Source organism: Varanus komodoensis, unplaced genomic scaffold (assembly GCF_004798865.1).
Source record: "Varanus komodoensis strain SLA01 unplaced genomic scaffold, ASM479886v1 scaffold59_1, whole genome shotgun sequence".
Classification (NCBI taxonomy): Eukaryota; Metazoa; Chordata; class Lepidosauria; order Squamata; family Varanidae; genus Varanus; species Varanus komodoensis.
In genome coordinates, this window is record NW_025336221.1 from 2,023,856 (window position 1) to 2,048,041 (window position 24,186).

General features: G+C 44.9%; 1 protein-coding gene across 2 annotated transcripts in view; it reads left to right on the forward strand.

Annotated features, from left to right (window-relative positions):
- The window catches only part of AXIN2 (axin 2), a 47,979-nt gene extending 37,218 nt beyond the window's left edge, over positions 1 to 10,761 (forward strand). The window contains exon 10 of one of the 2 annotated variants that reach the window (XR_006416577.1): positions 7,146 to 7,161. Coding sequence is in view for 1 of the 2 variants with exons in the window: in XM_044449562.1 (XP_044305497.1) it covers positions 8,339 to 8,465 (127 nt within the window). In the remaining variant the exon portion in view is untranslated. Of the gene's footprint in view, positions 1 to 7,145; positions 7,162 to 8,338 lie in introns of those variants that run through there. The other variant, XM_044449562.1, reaches the window with a different exon arrangement.
- Positions 10,762 to 24,186: the final 13,425 nt, after the last annotated feature.

The window sequence follows — 24,186 nt, forward strand, 5'->3', positions numbered from 1 at the left end:
CATCTAGAAGGTGGCCCTCCAAGGATTTCCAGCAGTACTTCAGTGAGGCTGCCTGTTGTCCCCCTGCTTTAAATACATACACACTCTCACTGTGACTATCCGTGGAAATAGTTATGCCCCATTCCCCCCCAAACTACCCCTTTTGCAGAAATGGGGCAGGTAAGGATGAAAAATGATGGGCCTACTGGTTGTTGGCTGCTAGCCGAAAACAGCAGCTCCCTAATCTTTGCCTAGCACTGTCAGCAGCTGAATATTTCCCCGTTCCCTCTGCTTTGCGAGAATGTGTCAAATTGGACAGGTTGGGACCAGGCAGTGAGGCTGCACTTTGCAAAAGGGAGCTCTTCCCACCCTCAGCCCAGTGAAATGTGGGGGGAGATCTGGTGTCCCCAGATGCCCACCCTCCAATTTTGCATGCCCTCCCCCCAACTGGTAGTATGGGGAGAACCTGCAAAGCTGGAGGTAATCCCAGTTCATAACAGGTAGGACTTCATTGGAAAATTTCAAAACCCTGCCAAACCATGTATGTGTGTGTGTTTGTGGGGGGGGGCACAACCTTAGGTGGCTTCAGAGCCATGATGTACCTGCGCTCCCCAGAGAGGTCCACCTGGCGCCGTCGTTATTTGTTTTTCGGCGCCAGGTGAAGACCTTTTTATTTAAACGTCATTTTAATTGTTAACGATATTTGCTTATTTATCTGGCCAGGGCGACTTCTTTTATAACTTCTTTTATATCTTTTATTTTTTTAATTTATTTTATAGTGTTAATTTTAATTTTATATTGTTATTTTTGTATTTTATTGTATTTTATTGTGTTGTAAGCCGCCCCGAGGCTTCGGCAAGGGGCGGCATAGAAATGTTCTAATAAATAAATAAAAATAAATAAATTGTTTGAAGGGCACATCACAGCCCCTGGGCCAAAGGAGTTATGGTGTGTGGCTTACTAAGCCGAAAGGTTGGATGTTGTACACACCCTCCCATTGTGAACCCAGAACCATGGGTGGTTTATGGGTTGTTTTGCCAGACTGCAAAGGCAGCAGGCAACAGAAGGAGGCCAAGTGCTCTCATGCTGCAGCAACGATGCCACAATGGCATTAGGAGGATAGGGACTGGAAGTATGCAAATGAGAAAGGAAGTGGGCCACTTATAAATGGAGAAGGGAAGTCCTAATTTGTCTGAAAGTCTACCAAGACAAATCTGGGTTTTGGTTAGGGTCTACCAAAATCTACCCTTCCTACGTGTTCCCTGTTTCATCAAGACAGGATCTGCCTAGAGATTAAGGTTCTTGGTGGAGCTCTTCTGCAGGCCCTCTGCTGTCTCAGGAGAGGTGAGCAGGGATCTGAGACGGGATTGTCTCTGTGGCAGCATGCAGACTTTGGAACATGCTCTTTAGGGAGGTTTGCCAGGTGTTGACTATTTGGTACCACTTGGTACCATTTGAAGGCCTTTTGATTTGCCTACACTACCTTTTCAGTATGTTTTAGCTTCCCTCTGATGCTATTATCTGGCTTCTAGGGAAGTTTTCTCTGTTGCTCATTATTCTTCTTTGCCTCTTTTTGGGATGATACTGTGTTTGCAATATAACTGTAAATCGCTTTTGGGAGGTTGCCTTCTGAAAAGCAGCACATGCAAACATTGAACACCCTCACCGATGGGGCCTCAACCACCTCCTGTGGAAGCCCATTCCATACCCTTGGGGTCCTAACTGTCAGGAAGTGCTTCCTGGCATCCAAACTGAATCTTGGTCCCCTGAGCTTGGCTCCATTGGAACATGTCCTGCCCTCCTCTGCAGGGGAAAATAGGTCTCTACCCACCTCCATGTGGCACCCCCTCACGTACCTATATGTCGCCATCAGATCCCCTCAGAGTCTCCTCTTCTTTAGACTAAAAAGACCCAGCTCCCTCAGTCTCACTTCATCTGGTTTTCCCTGTAATCCTTGTGGCTCTACGTTGCACCAATTCCAACCTGGCTATATCCTACCTATAATGTGGAACCCAGAACTGAATACAAAACTCCAGTTGTGGGTGCACCAGTCATACAGAATGGCAGTAATGCCTCTCTTGATCAAGAAGCCACACTTCTGGCTATGCTACCAAGGGTGGCATTCGCCCTTTTGACCAGCGCATTACATGCGTTCAAAAGTTCCCCTGCCCAAGCTCCACAGCAACTGGTGTACAAAGGCATGCTGCCTCTGATAATAAAGGGACGCAGCCAAGAAGGCCAGTAGCCATTCAAAGCCTTCTCCTCAATGAATTTGTCCAATGTCCTTCTAAAGCCACCCAAAGTGATGGCCATCACTGCTTCTATGGTAGATAATCCATAGCATAACTATGTGCTGTGTGAAGAAGTACTTTCTTTTATCTCTCCTTTTTATCTGAATCTCCTATCAATTAACTTCATGAGGTTCTGCTCTTCAGTATGCTGTGAAATCTTTAGTGAGGGACTGTGTCAAAAGCCTTTTGGAAGTCCAAGTACAGTTTGCCTATTCTTTATTGTTGGCCTCGATGTTGTTAGGGATATGCTCCTCAAATTATTTCTTTGCTTCTTTCATGCTCACCAGCATATGCCTTGCACAAGCTTTTGTTTTCTTGTTTTCCTTAATTGGGCAAGATTTCCCATTTCTTTAAGGAAATCTCTCTTACAGCTTCCTTGAATCTACTTGTTACTCATGGTGGTGACCTCTTGGACTTGGTGCTACTTTTCCTAACTTGTGCTATGCACTTTACCTCAATTACAGTGGTTTTGAGAAATCTCCAAGCATTTTGAAGGGATTTAAGCCTCTTGACTCCTCTCTGCAACTTCTTTCCCTCCCTCAAGAGAAGCTTCCTCTATTGAAGTCAAACATGACTGTGTTGGACCTCTTTAGCAAGCATCCACTTAATTGTGTATTAAATCTGTTGGTGCTGTGTTCACTGTTTCTGATCAGTTCAACAACATTTACATCCCATATTGTCCTGGGTACCTGCATTTAGCATTAAATCTAGGATTGGTTGGTTCCATGACCAGCTATTCTAGGGCACAGTCATTTAGACCATCAATCAGTTTAACCTCTCCGTCAGAACTGGAACGTACATTTAGCCAGTCAATGAGGTGGTAGTTGAAGTTGCCCATTATTACAGCACGGCCTTTGTTTGAGGCCTTCCAGATTTCATTCTCCATCTTAACAACATTCTGAATATTCTGGTCCGGAGGGTGATAGCATACTCACATGACTAAAATATTTTTGGAACCTGATATTGCCACCCATAGCGCTTCTGCTACAGGAGTCTGCACTTTTTAGTTTACCAAGTCTGTTGGTCTCTGTGCCCTCTTCGATGTATGCAGCACCACCTCCTCCAATACGCCCTTCCTTGGCCTCCCTATACAGTTTTTATGCAGAGATGGCCATACCCAGTTGAGTCTCTCCATTCTACCAAATGACCGCAATACCTGCTATACCCAGCTTCTCCTTCAACACCAGGCACTCTAACTGACCTATAGTCCTGAGGTTTACCACACATGAAGTAGGCAGAGGCTGCTACTGTTTCTCCTTTTCAAGAAGGCAGGTGACCAAGCAGGTGGCAATGGTGAAGAGAAGGAGCAATTCCAGGGTGTTCTGGTTACTTTGACCCTGCTGGGACTGTGGACCCTCAGCCTACCCTCGATGCTGGCCCTATAGTCTCTGTTCCCAATTGTCTTCTGGTGGTCTGCCATCACAAAAACCTGCAAGGTCATGCATTAAGGGGAACCTTCCCTTTCCATTTGTCCGTCATGTATCTGTCAATGGGATGGAGATGTGGATTTTAAGACCAGTAGCCGATACAAACCCACAAGCTCAGTGGTGTGCACTTACCATGTTTGACACTAGCAGCACATATTTATCTGGTGTACATTATGATGGTCATGATAGAGATTCAGGGTAGGAACCTGGGAGGGCATCTTTCAGATGACATCTGCAAAAATCTCAGGATGACACCAAAGAGCAACCATCACATTATAATTCCTGTGCTTTTAAGGAATTTCCAGCTGTTGCTGCTTGGGCCATGGTATATAGTAATTATTAGATAAAATTAAAGTGACAGATAATGATGGATTTCTAATTCTCTTTTTTTGGGTTTTCAAATGTGTGTACAAAAAGGAGCAAAGGGCCAAGCCTGGTGGTTTTGGGTTTTTGTTTAACATTGTACAAATACAAGGTGAAACCAATTATCCAAATGTGTTGCTCCCCCGGGGAATCATTTTGATCTCAGCTTTGGGTGTTTTTTGTTTTTTGGCTGGACTTACAGTGAAACTGTAGGTGACCTTCAGGGAAGAGGGCCATACTGCCCAGAGTAGCAGGGACTGCTTAGGGAAGGACCGGCTGGTCACTCTGGTCACATCTGGCATTGATTTTGTTTTAAGGTTCACTTAATAAGCGTGTCTTTGAAGCCTTTGCCTTTCATTTTAACACACAAAGACATACATAAATGGTTGACACTCAAAATTCTTTATTGAATGAGTCAGTTTGCAACATAAGCACCTCAGGTTTCTGTTGGATGCTCTTAGTTAAAGAGTGCTATTCAGCATGAATTTAGGATAATCTGTCTTTAAAAATATAGTTCATGTGTGTATACTCTGATCTTGTTTTGCATGTGTGTTCTCTCTCTCTCTCTCTCTCTCTCTCTCTCTCACACACACACACACACACACACACACACACACACACACACACACACACACTGGAGTAAAATAGTAATAGTTAGAAAAAGCAAGGAAAAAGAAGCCTTAAAGACTGTATGGGTGCCAGATGTAGAAGAAGGGAAGGGGGAAGGCAGATGGGGGGAGCAAGCAAAACTTGCCACATTAAAAATGTGTTTCAGTGGAGAACTCATGTCTATGCACAAATAAGGACCTCCTGATGTGTTTTAAGAGGTTGTGGGGAAAGATATTAGTTTGCATTCTCTCCCACCCCCTTTTCCTTTTTTGCACTTCTCTGTGAGAAATAAGGTTGTAGTTATGGAAAAGGTCACAGTATGTGGAGTTCCCCCCCCCCCCAAGAAAATAAAATGTAGCATTCAAACAAAGAATGTTTTCAGTGCTGCCAGAGTTTAAGATCAAGGGGGAAGTTATTGCTACAGCTGTTTATCCTCTTGGAAAGGAGGAGATAAAACTGAGCGAAAGTCCTTTTGTGCCTCTTTCGGAGTGTTTCCTCTCTTCCCTCCACCCCAGCCTTCTGGCTGGAAGGATTCTAGAAGGAAGTTTCATTGTACTTTGGTTGGAGAATCTTGGCCTCACTGAAGTAAATGGATTTTGTTATGTTCATGGGTTCATCAGGAAGTGACCAAAAGATACTATGACTAAACAGTTTTCCCTTTCTAACTTGATTAAAAGAGTCCTCTTGTTATCTCCTTAATCAAAGTCAGTTAAATAAAACTTCTTGTTAGTATATTCCAAGTTCTTAAATATCAAAGCAAAGTGGTACCTCAGTAGCTTCTTAGCCAAAGTAATACAAAATCCAAAGAAGGGCGATGTTGGCAGGGTGGTGTCCTTTTTCAGATGCAGATGGAACACACAGTCACTTTTTATTCTGCTTACCCTTCTTTTGACTATATTATATGTAACTTGTCTGGGGGGGGGGTAAAAACTTGGGAGAGGTGTTTTATTAGCATGCCCCCCTCCCCATACCTATCAGATAAGATTATTTTCTTGCTGGTGATGAGATGGCAGAAGGGCTTCCTGGAGAGGGTGAGAAATCTGCCTGGGTGCAAGGAGGGGCAAGTGTGCGTGTGTGGTGGTAGACAGGCAGGCTCCCTAAATGCTAACCCTCTGAATGGAAGGCCTTCATTTTGTGCATATGCAATTAAGCAGCCTGAGAAGGAAGAATGCTGGAAGGGGGATAAAAGGAACCTTTAATCAAGAAGCTGAACGGTCTAATTCAGGATAATAGAGGGGTCCTTACTGTTTGACACAAGAGGGGAAGGGGCGCTTTTTGTCTGCATGAGCATTGGCTTCGTGATCTAACAATCTCAGGCCAAAGAAAGGAAAGCGGGACGCTGCTGCTTGACCTTTCTGTGTCAAATATTGCAATCTAAGCCAAGATTGCTCACTATGTAAAGGCCACTAAGAAATATCTGACAATGAATACAGCCGTTCTTGTAATTTTTAAGGGGATGTTCTGTTCTGATGTTTGTTTGGAAAGTGTCAGAAGTTTAGAGCTTTTATCAACAACACTGAAATATTCCCAATTTTACAATGTGTAACTTCCTCTTTCTCTTTGTCATCAACCTTGAAAGTCACTTTAATCAAAGTTTCTAAATTGTACAAGTGGTGCTGCAAAGTTCAGCCATTAGGCTAGATAAGCAGTGATGGGATTTGTTTGGCATTTTTATTTCCTGAAATCAGATGCTTGGCTAGGGATGGCTCCATGCTACCGCTGCCAATATCTATGAATGGTTTAAATAAGTGTCCCAGAGGTGCCCCTCACGTATTTTTAATTTAGTAGTACATTCGAGCAGCTTGCTTGCTTTTGTTTTTCCAAGGGCTTTCTCCTTAGCCACTGTTCAACTGGCTTACCTTCCATCTGTCTATCTAGATGAGATAGTGGCAGTCAAAGGCTTGAGGGCCACACTTTTTGAGCTCTGGGGGTGTTTCACTGCTGTTGGGCCTGTTCTCATGGGGATTGATTTCTACTGAATACATGTGGTCAGATGAAATCAGTAGTGCTGGTCTCACAATTGCTAAAGACAAGATTGCAAGCATTGATATGGGGAAAATCCAGACATTTTCTGGTTCTTTTGAGAGTCACTGGGGCTGCTGTAATCTGCTTGTGGTTACAAAATGTGCTTACATTTCCAGAAGACACTTAGGTCCACCCTGAGTTGGGCATAGACCTTCCAGCACTCAGTTCCAAATCCTGCCTTCCTTCTGTTTATTTAAATGTACCCTCTATTAAATTGTTCATTGCCAAGCTCTGGGGCTGAAAAGGGTAGGGTGCTCTAGACCTGACTGGAGGATAACACTTGTTTAAGGCTGCCTCAGCAGCTTCCCTCGGGGCGTGAACTCGGTCGTGCTTTCCAGTCCAAAAGATGTTTATCTTGTGACAAGGCAGTAAGGCAGAATTCTGAATTGTATCTCTGTCCTCTTAGCATCTACCCATCTTGGGCTCACTGGCAATGCAGAGGTCTAGCCAGACTCTCTCGCCATTTTTGCTAGCATTCTTCTCTCTGGGACCATGAAGGAGGCCTGCCATGCTCCTTTTCCCTGCCTCTACTACAGTCTGTTTGCTCCTAAACTATGTGCAGTGCAGGTGTCGGGGGGCAACACCCCCAAGAACAGTCCAAAGGTGCAGGCAGTTGTGTTGAAACAGGTGAACAGATCAGTTTTATCTTCACGAGGAGCAGACCTTTTGTAAAGCTTAATTGTTCATTCGAAAATAAACCACTCTAAATGACTTTGCACTATATTAGAGCACCATATTATGAATGGAAAGATTAAGGCCTTCCCCACAGTTTCTGTGAGGACTGCGGTTAAGCTTGGAGGGAGCGTGGCATTCTGTGGGGGGTGGCAGAGGAAGTCGTGTCCCTCGTAATCAGAAAGTGCCAGTCTGAGTCAGGAGCCCTGGCTCTGCTGCCGCACCACATCGCAACTGGGGACACTCGCCAGACGTATGTTGGCTGCTTTCGGTAGCATCTCTGTGATAGCGAGGATGTACGTCCCATGTCATCTGCCTCTGTCACTTACCCATCTAGAAGACGAAAGTGTTGACTGAGGTGATGCCATGATAAGATATAGTGTAACTATTAGGTTGCTTTGATGTGCCGCAAGCAGGCAGCAAGTTAGCGCCCCACAATCTCTCTGAGAGACAGGAGCTAGCCTGAGCACCAAATGTGGTCATGGCCACAGACTCAGAAGGCTTTAAAAGGAGCACAAAGTCATGGAGAAGAGATTAATCAAAGGCAGTATCCACACTTAGAGACAATATGCCACTGAATAACGGTTGCACTCGTGCTTGCATTCGCAGGGCCTCCCACACACACACACACACACACACAGAGAGAGAGAGAGAGAGCGAGAGCGAGAGAGAGAGAGTCTTTTCTTGAAACCTTGGCTGCAGGGTGTTAGAAGCATCTGGCTGGATAGCAATGAACAAGTGAGATGCTAAACTAGTCAGAAGCTTAGTTTGATCTTTGTCTCAGTCTACCCATAATTACACATAGAAATATAGGAAGAGCTTGGGTGGGAATGGGAAAAGGGTTTTTCCTACAAGTGCATATCAAAAATTCCACAATGGAATGTTGGCTGTGTGTGTTGTAGCAATTTTTAAAAATAGTATTTCCAAAGTGCTGTTCATTTATTTCCTATCTGTCAATCTTCTTTATTCTAGGTATTACTTCAAAAAGGCAAGTGATGAGTTTGACTGTGGTGCAGTCTTTGAAGAAATCTGGGATGAGGATGCCATTCTGCCAATGTACGAAGGAAGAATTCTTGGAAAAGTTGAGAGGATTGACTGACTGACCGACCAGCTGGCATTGTCTGTGTGAGTGTGTTTAAGGAGACATAAGCTAAAGATGCCAGCTTTCAGACCCAAACACCAAACTAAGCTTTTGAAGGAAGTTCTGAACCAATGAAGAAAAAGCAACAAAATAAATTGAGGTCTATGAAGACTTTGCCAAATCAGCCTTAGCAATTTTCTAAAAAGAGATGTCTGTTGAGCTGGGTACCAAGATGTCAACACCCTTGAACTATTTATTAAGAACATGACCACTCTGGGCTATTGAAGATGCAGACCATGTTTTGAAAGACTTCCATATATAATATATGGCTTCCTGGGGATTCCATACCTATGGACTAGGAGTAACTCTGTATAGCTTACCTTACAGTAACCCTTATTGATATTTATTGAACAGTCTGTTTGTTCCCTTAAGTCCACTTGATGGACATGCTGCTTTAAACGATGGAGAGAGATGGGATATGATGTAAAGAACAGGGGCGGTTCTATATTTTATTTTATTTTTGTTTCCACTAGCTAAATTTTAAAGTGCATTTGTTTCTGCCACCTTAAAATCAAACTGGGGTTATGCTGTACCCAGCATTTTTCCAGTTGTTTTATTTCCTGGGATGTGGGAGGAAGAGAGAAAAAGGATATTGTCCTACGCATTTACTTTACTCCTCTAGAGAATATAGTACATGTACATTGCTGCTGTTGTGCTTTAAAGGCCCAATGCAGACGTAACAGTCTTGATTGCCTAACACCAGGAGATTGGGAGCACCCAGCAGATATTTACAACTCTTCTGCTGCCCTCCTCCCTTTCCCTTTCGGACTTGGCCATCATGCAGAGTTATGTCTGCACTGATGTTAATACGAACTGTGGTTCGCTTTAACAGAGCTGGCAGTCTGCTTCTAATCTTGGTTGCAAATACTGACTTGAATTGTGGTTTCTGTTAGTTGAAGCTAACTCTTGGCTAGCTGCAGCAAGGCAGGGGAGGGGAGGGGAAAGTCTGCACAGGAGGATGGCACACACGGGCATTCCCGATCCCCTGCCCATGAACAAGAGACGGGGAATGTTGTGAATGCACCTGACCTTTCGAGGGTTAAAGAAAATGGCTGCGAGGGGTAATACGCTAGTAGAGGGCTTGTAAGTCCGTTTCTGTGGTAAGTATATACCCCTGCTGTACTTCCCGCCTCCCCTCAAGATTGCATTATGTATTGTTTCCAGTGCCTGTCTTTAGAAAGACAGCTGGTAGCTAGTCCCAAGCACAGAAATAAATAATTTACAGGTACCTAATGGATCATATAGTCTAATCCTGTTTCCTGATAGATGCCTATGCCAAGCATAGGAGGAAAAACGGTACATAAAACTATCTGGTTCATATTGATAAACATATAGTCAGAATTTTTAAATGGTTTCTTCTTCTCTGAATTGACTGTTCTTTTAAAAAACAGTGTAGCCACTTCTGCAATAGTGGCAAATTTTGTATTGCAGTTAGAGTAAATAGGCCAAATTGTTCAAATATTTGGTGCCCCATCTTAGTTTAATAGTCACTGGAATTAATGGAAGTGCCCTGTTGGTGCAGTGGTGATGTCCTGGCTCCAACTTTTTAAGTGATGTTCTGACTTCCCTCAAGAGCTACAGCAAGGCCAGAATATCATTTTCAATGCATTTTCATTGGTGGTTCTGAGAAAGAAAAAGCTGCCAGGCTACCGAAGAAGTCACTGTGTGATAACGTCACAGTCTGCCTTCGGGCAAGTAAGCCATTTTAGCTCTTTTGCTGAGCAGCAGTGACGCTGCTGAACCGCAACTGGAGCAGTGTGGGCTTCTGCTCCTCAAGCTACCACACTCTAAACCTTCCCTGACTAGGTTATGGCTGGAAACAGGAAAATGCTTGGTTGTGCTGTAAAATGATCACACACATTGTCTAATTGGATTATATCATGTTTGTGTGTATGAGGAGAAAACAACATGCCTACCCACCCTGGAAAGACATAGGATTTCTACTTTTTTAATTGGTGCATTGTATGTCAATGTTACATTGCTTTTGTATAATATGACTGTATATAGAGAAAAATGTGGTGGAAAAAATGCTATTAATACACTATCTCTAGTGTGTGTTTTTAAAAAAAACACTTCAATCAGTACAGTACCTGTGCCTACATGGTGTTACTATGCCATGTTTCGCCCTGTGTTCAGGGTCCAAAAGCTCCCTTGTTTATTTAAGGGGTTTATGTATAATATATTTTATGCCTTTTTACTACAGTCTTGTACTTTATGACTTTTGCCATGACATTTGTTCTACTTATACTGTAAATTATGCATTATAAAGAGTTTCATTTAAAGAAAAAATACTTGGTACAATAATTATTGTAATTAAGAGATGTAGCCTTTATTAAAATTTTTATATTTTTCAAATTAATATAATTAACTTTTTTGTTCTTGTTTTTAATCTAAGAGTTATTTTGCATATTTGAGCAGGTATCCACACACATCCTGAGTTCCAGATAAACTTATTAGGATCTCCATTTAAAAAGCAAACTTATTGTGTGGTAGGGTTGGAGATAAAGTGGCCAGGTACAAGTTTTGGCATAGTTACTTGGGTATAAATAAAGGGATGCACCTAAAATAGTCTTAAAGTAACTGAATCTCAGACCATGAAAGCAGACAATTTTGTAAATTTAAACATTTATGTTTGATAGTCCCAGGAAAAGTCCAGGTAGTTTCACAACCAGAGGTCTCACTTTGCGTACCAAGATGCAGTCCCAGAATATGTACTATGGGATATTAATATGGTTGCATATCTCCTCCATGTTCCAATTCTTATGTGACTCAATGCCATTAGTGGAGAATATGTTTCATTTTGTCTTCAAGCAGTGGAAAGTATCTCTGAGCATATGCAAGGTACTATTTTCCGACTGCGAGCTGTGTTATATTATTCGACTTGCATCAGCTAATATCTAGCTGAGAGTATCCTTTGTCATTTTCTATATCTCTAGAATCTGATAAAAGAACTATTGGGACAAAGGAAACTGTTCTTGAGCCACAACAAATTAAGTACTGAAATGTACATGTCAGATATACATGTATATTTCTGTCACACAAAAAAACAGGTGGACCTTAAGTTTAGACTGAATTTAATCAGAACCATTATATTTTATGAGATGCCTTCTGGGTGAGATTTGAGGTGATATTGGAAGAAAAATGGTAGATTGTGCATCATTTGCTTAATCATATCTATGTTGTGGTGAATCCTTGTGACTACAACATGTTCACAAAGGTATAGTAAACAGGTGTTGCTTTTCAGTAAAAAGATTAAAAAGAAGCTTACAAATCCCAGTTGAGCAACATTTGATTTTTGAAATCAAGGAGTATCGTGGTAAAATCCAGAGAAGAATAGCCTGGGGTACCTTCCTCCTTCACATTCTTGCCTAGTGCTGCTAAAGTCATTGCCCACATTCAGTGCAGAGGGCTTTTGCTAGCAGGATCACTTGGCTATAAGCTAAGTAGATACACTTGTGAGTGCCACCAGCCATTGTTTCTGCACGTGGAAAAGCCAGCATTCAGTTACTGCATCTGCTCTTTTTCCTGCCCTGTGATGCCATAATTGTAATTTGTTGATAGTCACTTGTATACAGATCTGACCTGAGTGAAAATGTCTGATCACTGATGTTCAGAGAAGGATGTGCCCATGTACTTGTGATGGCTCACCTAAGACCTCTATCCCATGCCCTTTTAGAGCGTTTTGTCAGAAATGGATGCTTCTTTTGTGTGATCCAGAAGTGGCATCTTTTGCTTCCTTCCTCGTCCCTCTCCCCATTTCTACTTTCATCCAGGTAGTAACACTGCATCTGGAATTATTTTGCATGCAAGAGAAGACTTCGTTCCTAACACACGAGAAAAATCTCATGCCGAGTACACAGGGCTAAGAACTGAATTCTCGGTTAAAATAAAGCTGCAGGCGGTTTCCCACATTTAAATGGATTGCCGTCTTTATTAAACACCTTCTCAAGTTCATGGGTTCACCTTAATTGATGAGCCGGACATAACAGATGGGTAGGCAGAGCGGACTTCAACAACATGGGGGAAGAAAGTTATTTTTTTCCTCCCTATTCTACCATCAAAGGTTAGGAACTTAGCACTGCACAGTAGTATTTTTTTTCTTCTGCTATTAAAATGAATCACACTGAGTCTAATTCTTCTTGGGAAGATGAATGTGTCTGAGTCAGTTTGAAGTCATTCACTGCCATATAAGCCTTTGCATCTTTATATATCAGTGTTCCAAAATACTTGCCTCTCTCTTTTCTTCTTCTTTTCTTTTTCTTTCCTCTCTTTTTTCCCCCCTGGATGTCTGTAGAAACAAAAAATAAAATGTCTTCAAATACATGGCAGGCTGTTTAGTGGAGATAAAAGGCTGTTTGAATAGTCCTTTAAAAATGAATGAGAAGTGAAAACTCTTCTGTTTTGATTATAAGAAGGATGTGGTGATCATTAAATGCTACCTTAATATGCCACTTTTAAAGAATTGCACTACCTTGACTGCTTCAGGAATATGGGTCCTGATCCTGCACTCTGAAGACAGGAGTACAGATTGACCTGACCAAAACTACTTGGAGACTATTTAAGCCTCTTGAAAGCATTTTGAACTGTTCTTGCATAGACTATCAGGAAGCTGAGAATGTGAACCTTCATTAAATGAAAGTTCTACCTCTCACGCTTGCCAGTTGAAGTGAGAAAATGTGACAGCAGAAATATTGGAAAGCAAGAGGCATATCAAAGGAAAGCTAAATAAACATGATTGATTTCTAAGCCTATGTATTAAGCTTTGACAAATACTGGATCAGTTTACCTTCTCGTTCTTGCGTATAGCCATATTTAGTAAGGGACAGGCATTGAGACAGAATAAAAAATGGAACTTCTTGTTGCAATTGTTTCTCTGATACAAAAAATGACTGACATGACATCTCTGTAGTTAAATCCTGAAATGTATTTGTTCATATATGTAAGGGATATCTTGTCACTAACAACCACAGATTATTAATGCTAAACAAGTCCACAGCTTCTCAGCATTTCATTCAGTTTTGTATCCTCCTCATCATAAGAAGGCATGGCCTTGTTTAGATATTCTGCCTTTACACAGATCACAACAGGGGTCGGCAACCTTTTTTGGGGGGGGAGGGGGTCTGTTTGCACATTTGGCACTTTAAGAAACCCTCTTGTGTAAAACCAGAAAATGGGAGGTGTAGTCAGTCACAGAAGAGAAGTAAGGTGCCCAAAACATTGAATACAAAACAGACATTTCAGAACCCCAACACACTTAACTCCTCTGAACCTGCAGCTTCAGCACTTATTCCCCAGAAGGCAAACTCCCTTTCTGCCCCTTCCAGCCTCAGTCAGACAGGCTGAGCATCCATCATGCACGTGGCCCAGAGGAAGACTTGGGCAATGAAGGCGGCAATTGCTGGAGGTCCTCATTGTGCTTGCAAGCAATTCCAGTTGCAGTCAGGAAAAACGTTGCTACCACAACGAAAAGTGGGCTGAGAAGGATGGCCATTGGCCATGGGCAGGCTGCCCACCATGTTGCCTTCCCTGGGAGGCTGCATGGGGGGGGGGGGGGGACACATGGGGGGGGCTTATTTGGAGGTGGCGGGCAAGGCAAGTTCAGTTTGGAAGTAATGAAGTAAGGATCACACCAGGCATAACTTTTGTTGCATGGGTGGCAACCCCGTACAGTTTAAAGCGTGCATGCGCATGCACACACACATACGCACACGACAACTAGAAGCGTGTGGCTGGGGTGCAGGAACTGCCTTGGAACCACAGCTTGTGGAGAGGAGACACACAATACTTTCCTTCACACATAGGCCGCTTACTACAATCTCCCCCTTAATTAAAAAAGAAAAGAAAAGAAAAAAACTCTCATTGGCACCAAGGGGATTTTCCCCCTAAGTTTAATTCCACACCAAGGGAGGGGGATTTTTGTTGGGATTGCTTAAACTTTTCCTGACCTATACTGTGCTCCTAATGAAAAGTGCCTTCTCCATACTCTTGGTATTACAGTTTTTTAAACCCCAGATGTGGTTGCTAACCACACAATAAAACTAACATCTGGTTTCTTCACCCTCACAGTGGCCTCTGAGGAAGTTTTAATAGTTAATCTTCTGTATACCTTTAGATTCTCCTTTTTTGTTATCTTGCACGAGGGAGGCCTGGAACAGAAGGAACCAAAGAGACATAGAAAATACCAAGCGTGTGGTAGAAGCTTAAATGCTGAAATATTTGACTTGGCCACGGGGATGTGGCTGAAAATGGCTGGCATGTGCTGGAGGATCCCAATATGAGGGTAACGTCTACAAATACCAGTCAAAGTCATTATGAACATTTTGTGTTGGCCCTTCTCACTTCACTGCCTTCCAGTTTGTGGTCATGCTGAGCTTAGGAAGCGCCACTCGGTGTGATCTCGGGTCCTTCCACTTGTAGGTCACCATGTGCTTGGGCCATCTTTGCAAGCCCTTCTCTGTGTGCTGCTTCAGTCAGAGTTTTGGAAAGTGGTCATGAAAGCACAGGGTTTCTTGGTGGTGCTTTCCCGTCCCCCTGCCCCAGCTTGAATGCTCTCCATCAGGAAGTGGATCCAGCACCAACATTGCTGTGATTTAGTGCTAGGCCAAGACTTTTCTCCTCTCAGAATTTTCACTTCTCTGTCCTGTCCCACCCTGCCATTTTTAGTTTCTCGTGTTTCTCTTTGTGGTTGGGTTTTAATTCCTGTATCTCTTGAGTGCTTCTGCTTTTTTATAGTCTGTGGTATATTTGATGGTATTATACTGATATATTTATATTGTTGATTTTTTTCAAAGCGTGCTATTTTTAACTACCGGTAGATTATGCCATTTTAAAACCCTAACCCTGTGCAATGCCTAGAGAGATTCTATTTATCATGCATTTAAGGGATTGAATGAAAAAATCTTTAGTCCTATCATACTGGAGTCAGTATGTACCAGCAGCTCTTACTAACAGCTGTGCAGTAAATAGCTCCAGGTGGGCATTTTGGGCTGCTCATCCTAGCTGCATTATCTTTCAGGCCCCCGTTGAAGGACAGGTCATGTAGGAAAAGAGGGAATGAAGGGAAGGTGCTTTTAATCCATTTTATCACGCATCTGTTTGTGTGAGGGGGGCACTTTGTAGATGAGAGTGACCCTATGAGTGCATGTGAAAATCCATGTGATGTATTGTGTGACTGCATCGGTGCAGTGCAATAGTAAAGCTTCAGATGCTTGGAGCTCTGCTTCCAGCATGGTGAATGCTCAGGAATTTTGGAAGTTAAAGCCCCAGACATTTGGCAATCTACTGTCTGCCACCAGTGCAACAGGCTATATGCTCCAACATTTGTGAGATCCCCCCTGCTGGCACAGTGTCATGGCCATGATCCCCTCTCCTTTTCTTGTTTGTTCAGAGAGTTTGCACCCTGCCATAATCAAAGCTGTTTACTCAGGTGGCTTCCGGTATCCTCGCAGCCCTTTCCACAAGTCTCCAAAGTTTGTTGTGTTCGCATGCAATCCTGCTCTCTTTTTTCATGTTGGCCTACTTCTCTACAAGCCAGTGACAAAAGTAGGCAATGTCAGCTGATCTATATGCTGGACGTGCATGCACAAACACACCTGGACATGCACGCAAGGAGACTGCCTGAGGAGCATGGGTCTCGGAACCTTGCTATAGAGTCAGCAAAATCACACAGTGTGGCTCTTGCTGGATTCTCCTCCCTTAGATAGTAAACAAGTGGTTATGTTCCCACATTTATTTATTTTTTAAAGCTCCCTGTATATAAAAAGCTACCAAGGAAAAAAGCTAGATCAAAACTCCCCCCCCCCCCCGTCCCAATTTACTAGCTTTCCACAAGTACATTCAAGTTGCAATCTGTTGCACAACTTACCTAAGTGTGGCCCATGGAACTCTGGGGGACGTAATGAGTAAATTGGAAGAAGACTGGGCTGTATTTTATCTCTTTGGTGAAATGAGTTGTTTCATGTATTATTCCATGTAACAGTCCAGGAAGGGCTGTACCATATGCTAGTTCTTTATGTGATTGTTGTATTTGTATGCTTTAAAGGGCAACCATGTTTTACATGTAGGATCTGTTGCTCATGAGAATTCTCTGTGATAAAGGTCCTGTATCCTAATAAAATAGGCTACCATGTACAAGACCAAGCCTACCCCATTTGGATCTGATACAGGCAGTGCCTTCCCAAAGAACCAGTACTAGCTTGAAGAAGCAGAAGACAAGTCTCCGCACGATCAGCGGAACAAGGTAGCAATAGATCACAGGTGTCGCTCGAAGGTTACTGTGATGTGTCCTTGAATGGCCAAGCCATTGCTGGTCTTGCAAAAGAACAGTGGGACCAGAGATAATGCTGCAGCATTAAGCTGTTTCTGGACTTTTCTCAACAGTTGCCCCTATGTTCATCTCTAGCCTTTGACAACATTTTTGGCAAAAGTGGATAAATCTGCAAACCTACATCCACTTTCCTGCGGGCAAGCCCTTTATCTAACGGGGCTCACTTCCGAGTCAACGTGCATAGGATTGCACTGTAAATGTTTGTTTTCTGAATCAAGCAGCCAATTCACTTCCAGTCTGGATGGTACCTACTGATAAAAATTGCAGGTGGCCATGTTGATCTATTAGAAGAAATCCTAAGCAATCAACCAGCATTGTGACATTGGGGTTGATCCCGTTAAAGGAATTGCTCTGTTGTGGCCTTTGACTAGAGATAAGGAACTTTCATTCCATTAGCAGGGGAGTGTAGATATTCTTGTTTTTGCTTCAGGCTCAGTGACTTGAAGGTATTCTGTTCACCTATGCATCAAGCACACCTTCAAAAACCAGTGACTTCTCCAGCCTATATTTCAGAATCTGATGAAAGAAATATTTAAAAAACCTCTTGTGTACAGTGCACTAGATCCAAGTTTAAGCTGGATGAATTGAGCAGGTGAAAGTGGAGTGCCTCTCCCTTCTGCTTCTCATGACAGCTCTACCCACTGCCTGGAATGTTGTATCGAAAGTCAGAACACCCTGCTGAATGGGGGAACGGTGGTGTGAAAAAGCGGGGAGCCTCAAAAACCAGCTTGAAGGAACTTCTGCAAGTGGAGCATTCCTGTCCTGGAAGACAGATCTTGGAGCCAACCAGAAATCCACTGGAATTTGATATTGTGCCTTGTGGAAATTCTGAGGTCTTGTGGTGTGCCATCTTGATACTGGGCAACTTTGATCTTTTCGTTATCTGTCGTGCTATACTTGTAAGAGAGAGAAAGAAGATGGAAAATACTGAATAATTGTTTCCACCCTATTTGTGTCTTTCTTTGCTCTCTCTCTCCCCACTCCCTTCCACCTCTAAAAACGAAAGATTGGCGTGTTCCTGCATAGTGACACTTGCCCTAGTTAGGATGGGTTTGCGGTGGTGGAATTTGACTTCTCTAAGACTGGAAATGTCCTGGATTATTGTCAGATGTCTGGTTAACTGAGCATGCAGTTGATTCTAAGGCCTGGGGAATGGTTCCTATAGAGCTGGCAAGCAGGGAATTATGTGACAAATTCCAGGGGGTAGCTGTGTTAGTTGGGTGTAGCAAGAACATCAAGCACTGTGCCAATTTAAAGAGCAGTAGCAGATAAACAGAGCAACCAAGAGGGACACAAGAAGGGTCCTGTTGGACCAGAGCAAGAATCCATCCAGTGCTGCATCCTTTTCAACTCAGCACATGAGCTCAGCAGCTGCTGTACGTGGGCAGACTGCCTCTGACGCTGGAGGGAGCATTGGCGTAGCCCTCAGGGCTAGGAGCCTTCCATAGCCTTCTCCTCCATGAATTTGACCAAACTCCTTTTAAAGCAATCCAAGCTGGTGGCCAGCATGCCCTCCTGCAGAAGTGAATTGCACAGCTTAATCCTAGAGTCACATCTGTACCATGAGTAATGCTGGGATTAGAGGACTTGGTGGACTGCAGGTCAAGAAAGCAGCGCTAGGTGGATTCTCAGTCTGATGCAGCAGGACTCTTCTGGTGTCTCTTTGGTTGCTCTGCTCACGGCATTAGTCTTTAAGTCGCTCCAGTGCTTTTCATTCTTGCTGCACCAGATGAACAGCATGTAAGCCCCCCACCCAACAAAAAACTGGGGAGGGAGGAGTCAAACAGAGGGAAAGTGTGACAGGTGGGGTGGCCTCCATTTATCCTGTTTTCTTCCATTGGAGTCCATGCAAAATTCTACCTCACACCTAATTCTATTCTGGCATGGATTCTTGCCACATTCCTGGGTATGTTAGTGCAATGAGGGAGGTTAGGAACTAGCTGAGATCCTCCCCATGCTGCCTGCTTCCCATTTACAACACCCCATCTTCAAGCAGCACTCCAGTAACTGGGCCAGGTAGCACACAGAAGTTGGTAACAATTCCCTGGGTGTGTTTTTCTGGCAGGAGGTAGACAGCTCAGGGTTGCAGAGGGCCTTCTCCCACCCCACCCTAAGCCTTCTCAGCTGAGAAACCAAGGACTGTAGGACTACATTGCTAATGTGCTGCATTACAGACCATGGGCAATGCGCCGAATGCCTGTAAACTCTCCAGCGGATTAAGCTTTATGTTCTGTGCGCTCGCCACAGGTGTTGTCACATCACTGTGCAACAATCTGCCAGCAGTCTACCACCTGGGCGGTCCTGGGGTGGGGGGCATCTGGACGAGCATGTTAATGGGTATGGCCAGCCCAGGATGCTTTGCCGCCTGAGGCAAAGGACCAGGTGCCTCTATGCTCATTCCAAGTAGAAAAGGCCAACTGCCCTGGGAGTTGGATTGTTTTTAGCACTCTGAAGGTGCCAGTATCCAATACCTCACCGCAAGGCAGCAGGATGGCTGCGGGCTGTGGGGCCAGCCACCTGTGCCCCAGCTCCCTCTACGCTGCCTGACGGGGCAGCTGCATTCTGCCTCATGGTAGGACCGGCCCTGCTAATGAGTCCAGGGTAATAAAGGCATTTGTGGGCACATGTCATGCTTACATTTTAAGTGCTTTCCTTGTGGTTGCTGTGTGGAAATATCACAGTCTTCTTTTTCTGCACTGCAAATATTTCTGTCCCAGATATCTGCAATTAAAGAATCTCAGGTTGTATGGCTGTAACAAGCACAACAACCACAATCCCTGACAATGTTTTATTTCATTAGGGCATCCAATATTGGTTATTTTTGTTTGCACAACCTTTCGACTACAGCTTGCCCTTATTTCCAGATTCTTGGAGGATTTCTTTTACGACACAGGGGAGCTATGTAAGACAATACTGATGTTGGACACTAGTCAAAGTAGCTGCTCGACTTGCAGGAATGCAGCTGAATGTGGCAACCGCCAAATTTTGCCCTGGATTTCAGCTGGGAGGCAACGGTTGCTTCCAGCTTACGGACATCTACAGCTCACTCAGCTCAAGCGTCTTGCTGGTTGTGCTAGGTGCGCTTGCACAGAAGCTGCTACTGTATTGTACTGTGTTTTGGTGTTGCTAACCAGGCAGCGCATCAGAGTCCTCTGTGTACATATGGCAGTGTCTACCATGGCTCAGGGATATTCCCAGCATGCACAGTGTCCAGTGGCAGTTCCAGGCTTGGAGGGCCATCACTGAAACCCATCACCAAATGGAGCCACCTCCTTACTGATGTCTTTGGGCCCATTCACTTGCCCTCTCCTTCTAGGCCCAGTCTTGGAGGGGGAGGGCAAGTGACAGAACACTGGGGACAACTGCCCGAGGGGGTGCAAGACAAGAGGCAGCTGCAAGGTGCAAGACAAGACAATGGGAGGGCTCTGCCCCCTACGAGTGCGGCTGCTTGCATTCTCGGGGAGGGTGGATGAACAACCACCAATGGCGTTGGCTCTGAGGGTTAACAATAGGCCCCCGCAAGTCCCCAGGGACGCCTGCCTCTCAGGATGGTCCTGGCAGGTGATGGCTCCTGGCTCCCCACTTTAATCCATTCTGGAAACGGTGCTTCAGACCAGGGTCCTGGCAGACCAAAATCATTGCATTTCACCACCCGCTAGCACAGTCCCAAGCGGAATCCCTCCCATAGGCGCTGGTTCTCTCCAGCCCGGATCCTTTGGGGTAATCTCCCCCTGCCTGCCCAGACAATCCTCCTCTTTTCAGCCCTGAGTATATGTATAGTCCGCACGTACCCCCGACTCGTGCATTCTGTAATTCAGTGCTTCTGGTTGAGAAGATTTGACAGATATATAATATATAAACAGAAAGACCTTTTGGGATTTCTGGCTTTCAGCGTTTGTCTCGGGCACTGCAGGAGCCTTGAACGTTTCTGGAGTTTACCATTCGCTCTTTGAGAACAACATACATTTGCTCACAATGCACATGCTGCCGATAGAGCCGTCTCATTTGCAGTCAGAACACTTCCAGTTCCAGCTTCCACACTTGGGCTCCCTCAAATAGCAACACTGCTTCACAGGCTTAACAGTATGTCACCTTTATTACTCTCCTGGCAACCTCAGGACCATCTTTTACCAGCAAAGGATCTTTTTTATTTAGTTTTTATTTAGTCCACTGAGATTGATGGGAGTGGAGAAAGGCCCCGAAGAAGTGGGGAATAGTGATTTATGTGGTGAATTCCAGAAGGGTAGTTATGTTAGTCTGTTGCCGAAAAACAACAGAGAGCCTTGTGGCACCTACCTTTCTGAGAAATGGAAGAGATCCATCACTGAGGAGTCTTGTGGCACCTTAAAGCAACAGATTTATTGTGGAACAAGCCTTTGTGGACCGAAACCCACTTTATGTACCTGACAAAGTGGACTCTATGCCACAAAAACCGATGCTGCCATAAATCTGCTATTCTTGAAGGTACCACAAAACGCCTTGGTGATGGATATCTTCCATTTCTTGGGAAGGTAGGATGCTTGTTTTTATTGGAAGAATATCAAGATTGCATCATGCCTTTTGTATCTCATTTCAAAGACAGTGCGAGGCATTGAATTAGTATCTGGGGAAGCTAAGATGATACCCCCACTCTTTAAAGCCACTTCCTAACATGGAGTTAATTTCAGAATGAGACAGCATGTGGGCTGGTCCTAAGGCTCTTCAGAAAGGCCCCCACACCTTCATTGTTAATACCCCCCACCCCAAATGGATGCGCGCACACGGGCACACGCGCACATCTTTTCCCTGTCTGGCTGCGGTTGTTGTTTTATGGGAAGTTGCCTTCCCCTGAAATGAACAGCTTGTGCCTTGAACCCAGCATTGCTTGTTCTGACTGGCATCAGCTTGCAGGGCTTCCTTTTGGCCACCTGCTATGCCAGGGAAGAGGCTTTCTGCCTGAAGACACGGGCTCTGCTTCCGAGGGACAGCCCCTCCCCTGCTCCTGTGCCACAGGCTGCCAGGGTTGTGCCAGAATTCTCAGATGACTTGATGACCGGCTCTGCACACGCCAGTCATATGATACGCAGTTTGCTTAATGACCCCGGGGCTGTGCTGGCTGCTATGTTGTCTGAACCCTGTGAGGTGGTGGGAGGTCACTCCAAACCACCGCGAGCCCTGCAGCAAGCCAGGAGTTCCAGGCTGGTTTCAAAGCCACCCCTGCTGCCCCCTTGCTGTGTTCGGGCGAAATCGCCATCCACGTCCTGGGCAAATCCTGCAGTGTGTAACTGGCACACACACAGTAGGGGAAAGTAGCCCCTCTTGATTCTCTTCCCCTGTCAGATAACCACAACATGTGCATTGTCACAGGAGTGCAAATGTATCACGTTTTTTAAAAAATGTAATGTATTTTTATATTGTCTTTCTGAAGGCAAAAAAGGCAGTTTACAACAAATTTTGAAAACTAAGGCAACTATCAAATGAATGCTCAGTGAAACCCTAAGAGCAATTTTCAAGAGCCATGACCAGCGGTGCCATTCTGCCAGGGCAAGAGACACCGCACTGGTGACTGTGGGCACAAACTCTGCACGAGAGCAGAATCCAGCTAAAGGTACTTCTGCACAGATGCAAAACAGATTGTGCGACGGAAGGATCTGGCAGAGTTCTGCTAGTGCTACTTAAGTGTGCAGAATTACACCGTGGGATTCTGCCCATTAACCAGAAAATGACTTATAAAGCCAAGCCACTTAAGCAACGAGGGAGTGGAGCCCAGTTGCAACTCCAGAGGAAGCGTGTTCCTTGGCTTAAGAAAGGCACAGGGGAAAGCCCTTTCCTGCACGTGGGCTTCTGCGAGGCTCTCCTGCTGCTGGCACTGGTGTCCCAGCAAGGCTCAGGCGGCTGGGTCCTTGGCTGTGAAGGGCATTCGAGGTTAAAACCAGATCTGTGCCCAGAGAACCAGTAGCCATCAGTGCAGATCACGGGGTTCTATGATCTTAATATCCTATATCAATTAGCAGCCTAGCTGCCACATTTGGAACCCATTCCAGATGCCATTTCAGGATATCCCCACACAGAGAGCATTGCCACAGTCGGACCAAGATGCAAACCAAGGCATGGATACCGGTTTCCAGATCAGGCTGACTCAGGTAGTCGCAACTGGCACACCAGCTGTGGTTGTGCCAGTGCACTCCTCACCCTCACTCCCACCTGAATATCCAAGGACAGCAGAAGGTCCGGGAGGAGAAGACCTATCATGGGGTGCACAGCTGTATTCCACACAGGCTGAACACGAATCCCTGAGCCAGGCGTTCTCCTGACCAACCGTGTCTCCATCTTAATATCAGCGTGCCCCTCCACTCCAGCCCACGATCAGACTTAGATGACATTCCCAAGTCAGTTGCTTCCTTGGTTAGGTCGGAGAGAGCAATGGGCCACAGTGCCATCAGCATCTCAGACATGAATGGTTATTTTGGCCTGGGCACTTGATGCGCTCAGCAGCTACCCAGCCCATGGACAGATGGCAAAGTCAGCACTACGTAGCTGGTGGCATATACGCTTCCTGCTACGTGGAGATTAGAGGGTTGTGGTGGATGGGCTTCATTCTTGCGAGGGCTCCTGTGTTTTAGCTGGAACTCTGAGCGCTACCAGCTGGAAGCAGGTGCAAAGCGGTGGCTTAGGCAGAAGGGTCAGTTAAGGAACACGGCACGTTTGAGTGCATCTCACGCCAGAGAGGTGTTTTCAGTACCTGAATGGAGCTCAAACACCTTGAACAGAAATATCCTTCGCTTGTTTTCCCCCAGGCATTCCTTCCTTCAGCATCCAATGTTTTTTGTGGAGGCAGAGGAAAGAGTTGTTTCTGTTGCTACACAAGTGGAAGTCAAAAATCCTTAGTGATCTACTGCCATTCCCCCCAGAGGTCTTGATCTATCTTCTGCTGACTTTTGAGGTAGATAAAATACAGGGTAGACAGTAGATGAGTTTCTTTTAACAAGCAAACAAACAATGCTTGTGTGCTGACTCACATGGGAGCCCTGACACCTGACAGCCCACCTCCTCAGCTCTCAGAGTGTGGAGAGGCTGCGGTTGCTAAACGTTGAGGGAAAAGCACTCTGCCCATGTTGGCAGGAAGCACTATTTGTTCCTTATTCCGTATTCCTCTGAAGGGGGAAGGGGGAAGGAGGTGGCGCTAAGTGAGTGCAATTAAAGGAGGAGGGCCAGGGCTGTAAAGACAAAGCCACCAGTGCCTGCAGGAGGCATTGTTTCTACTGGGAATACTGGGGAGACGTCATGGATGAGGAAAGACTGCAGGGAGCACTTCTTTGCTCAGGTTGTGTAAAGGAAGCTCCGGTGATGAAATGAAGACCTCCCCCCCCCCCC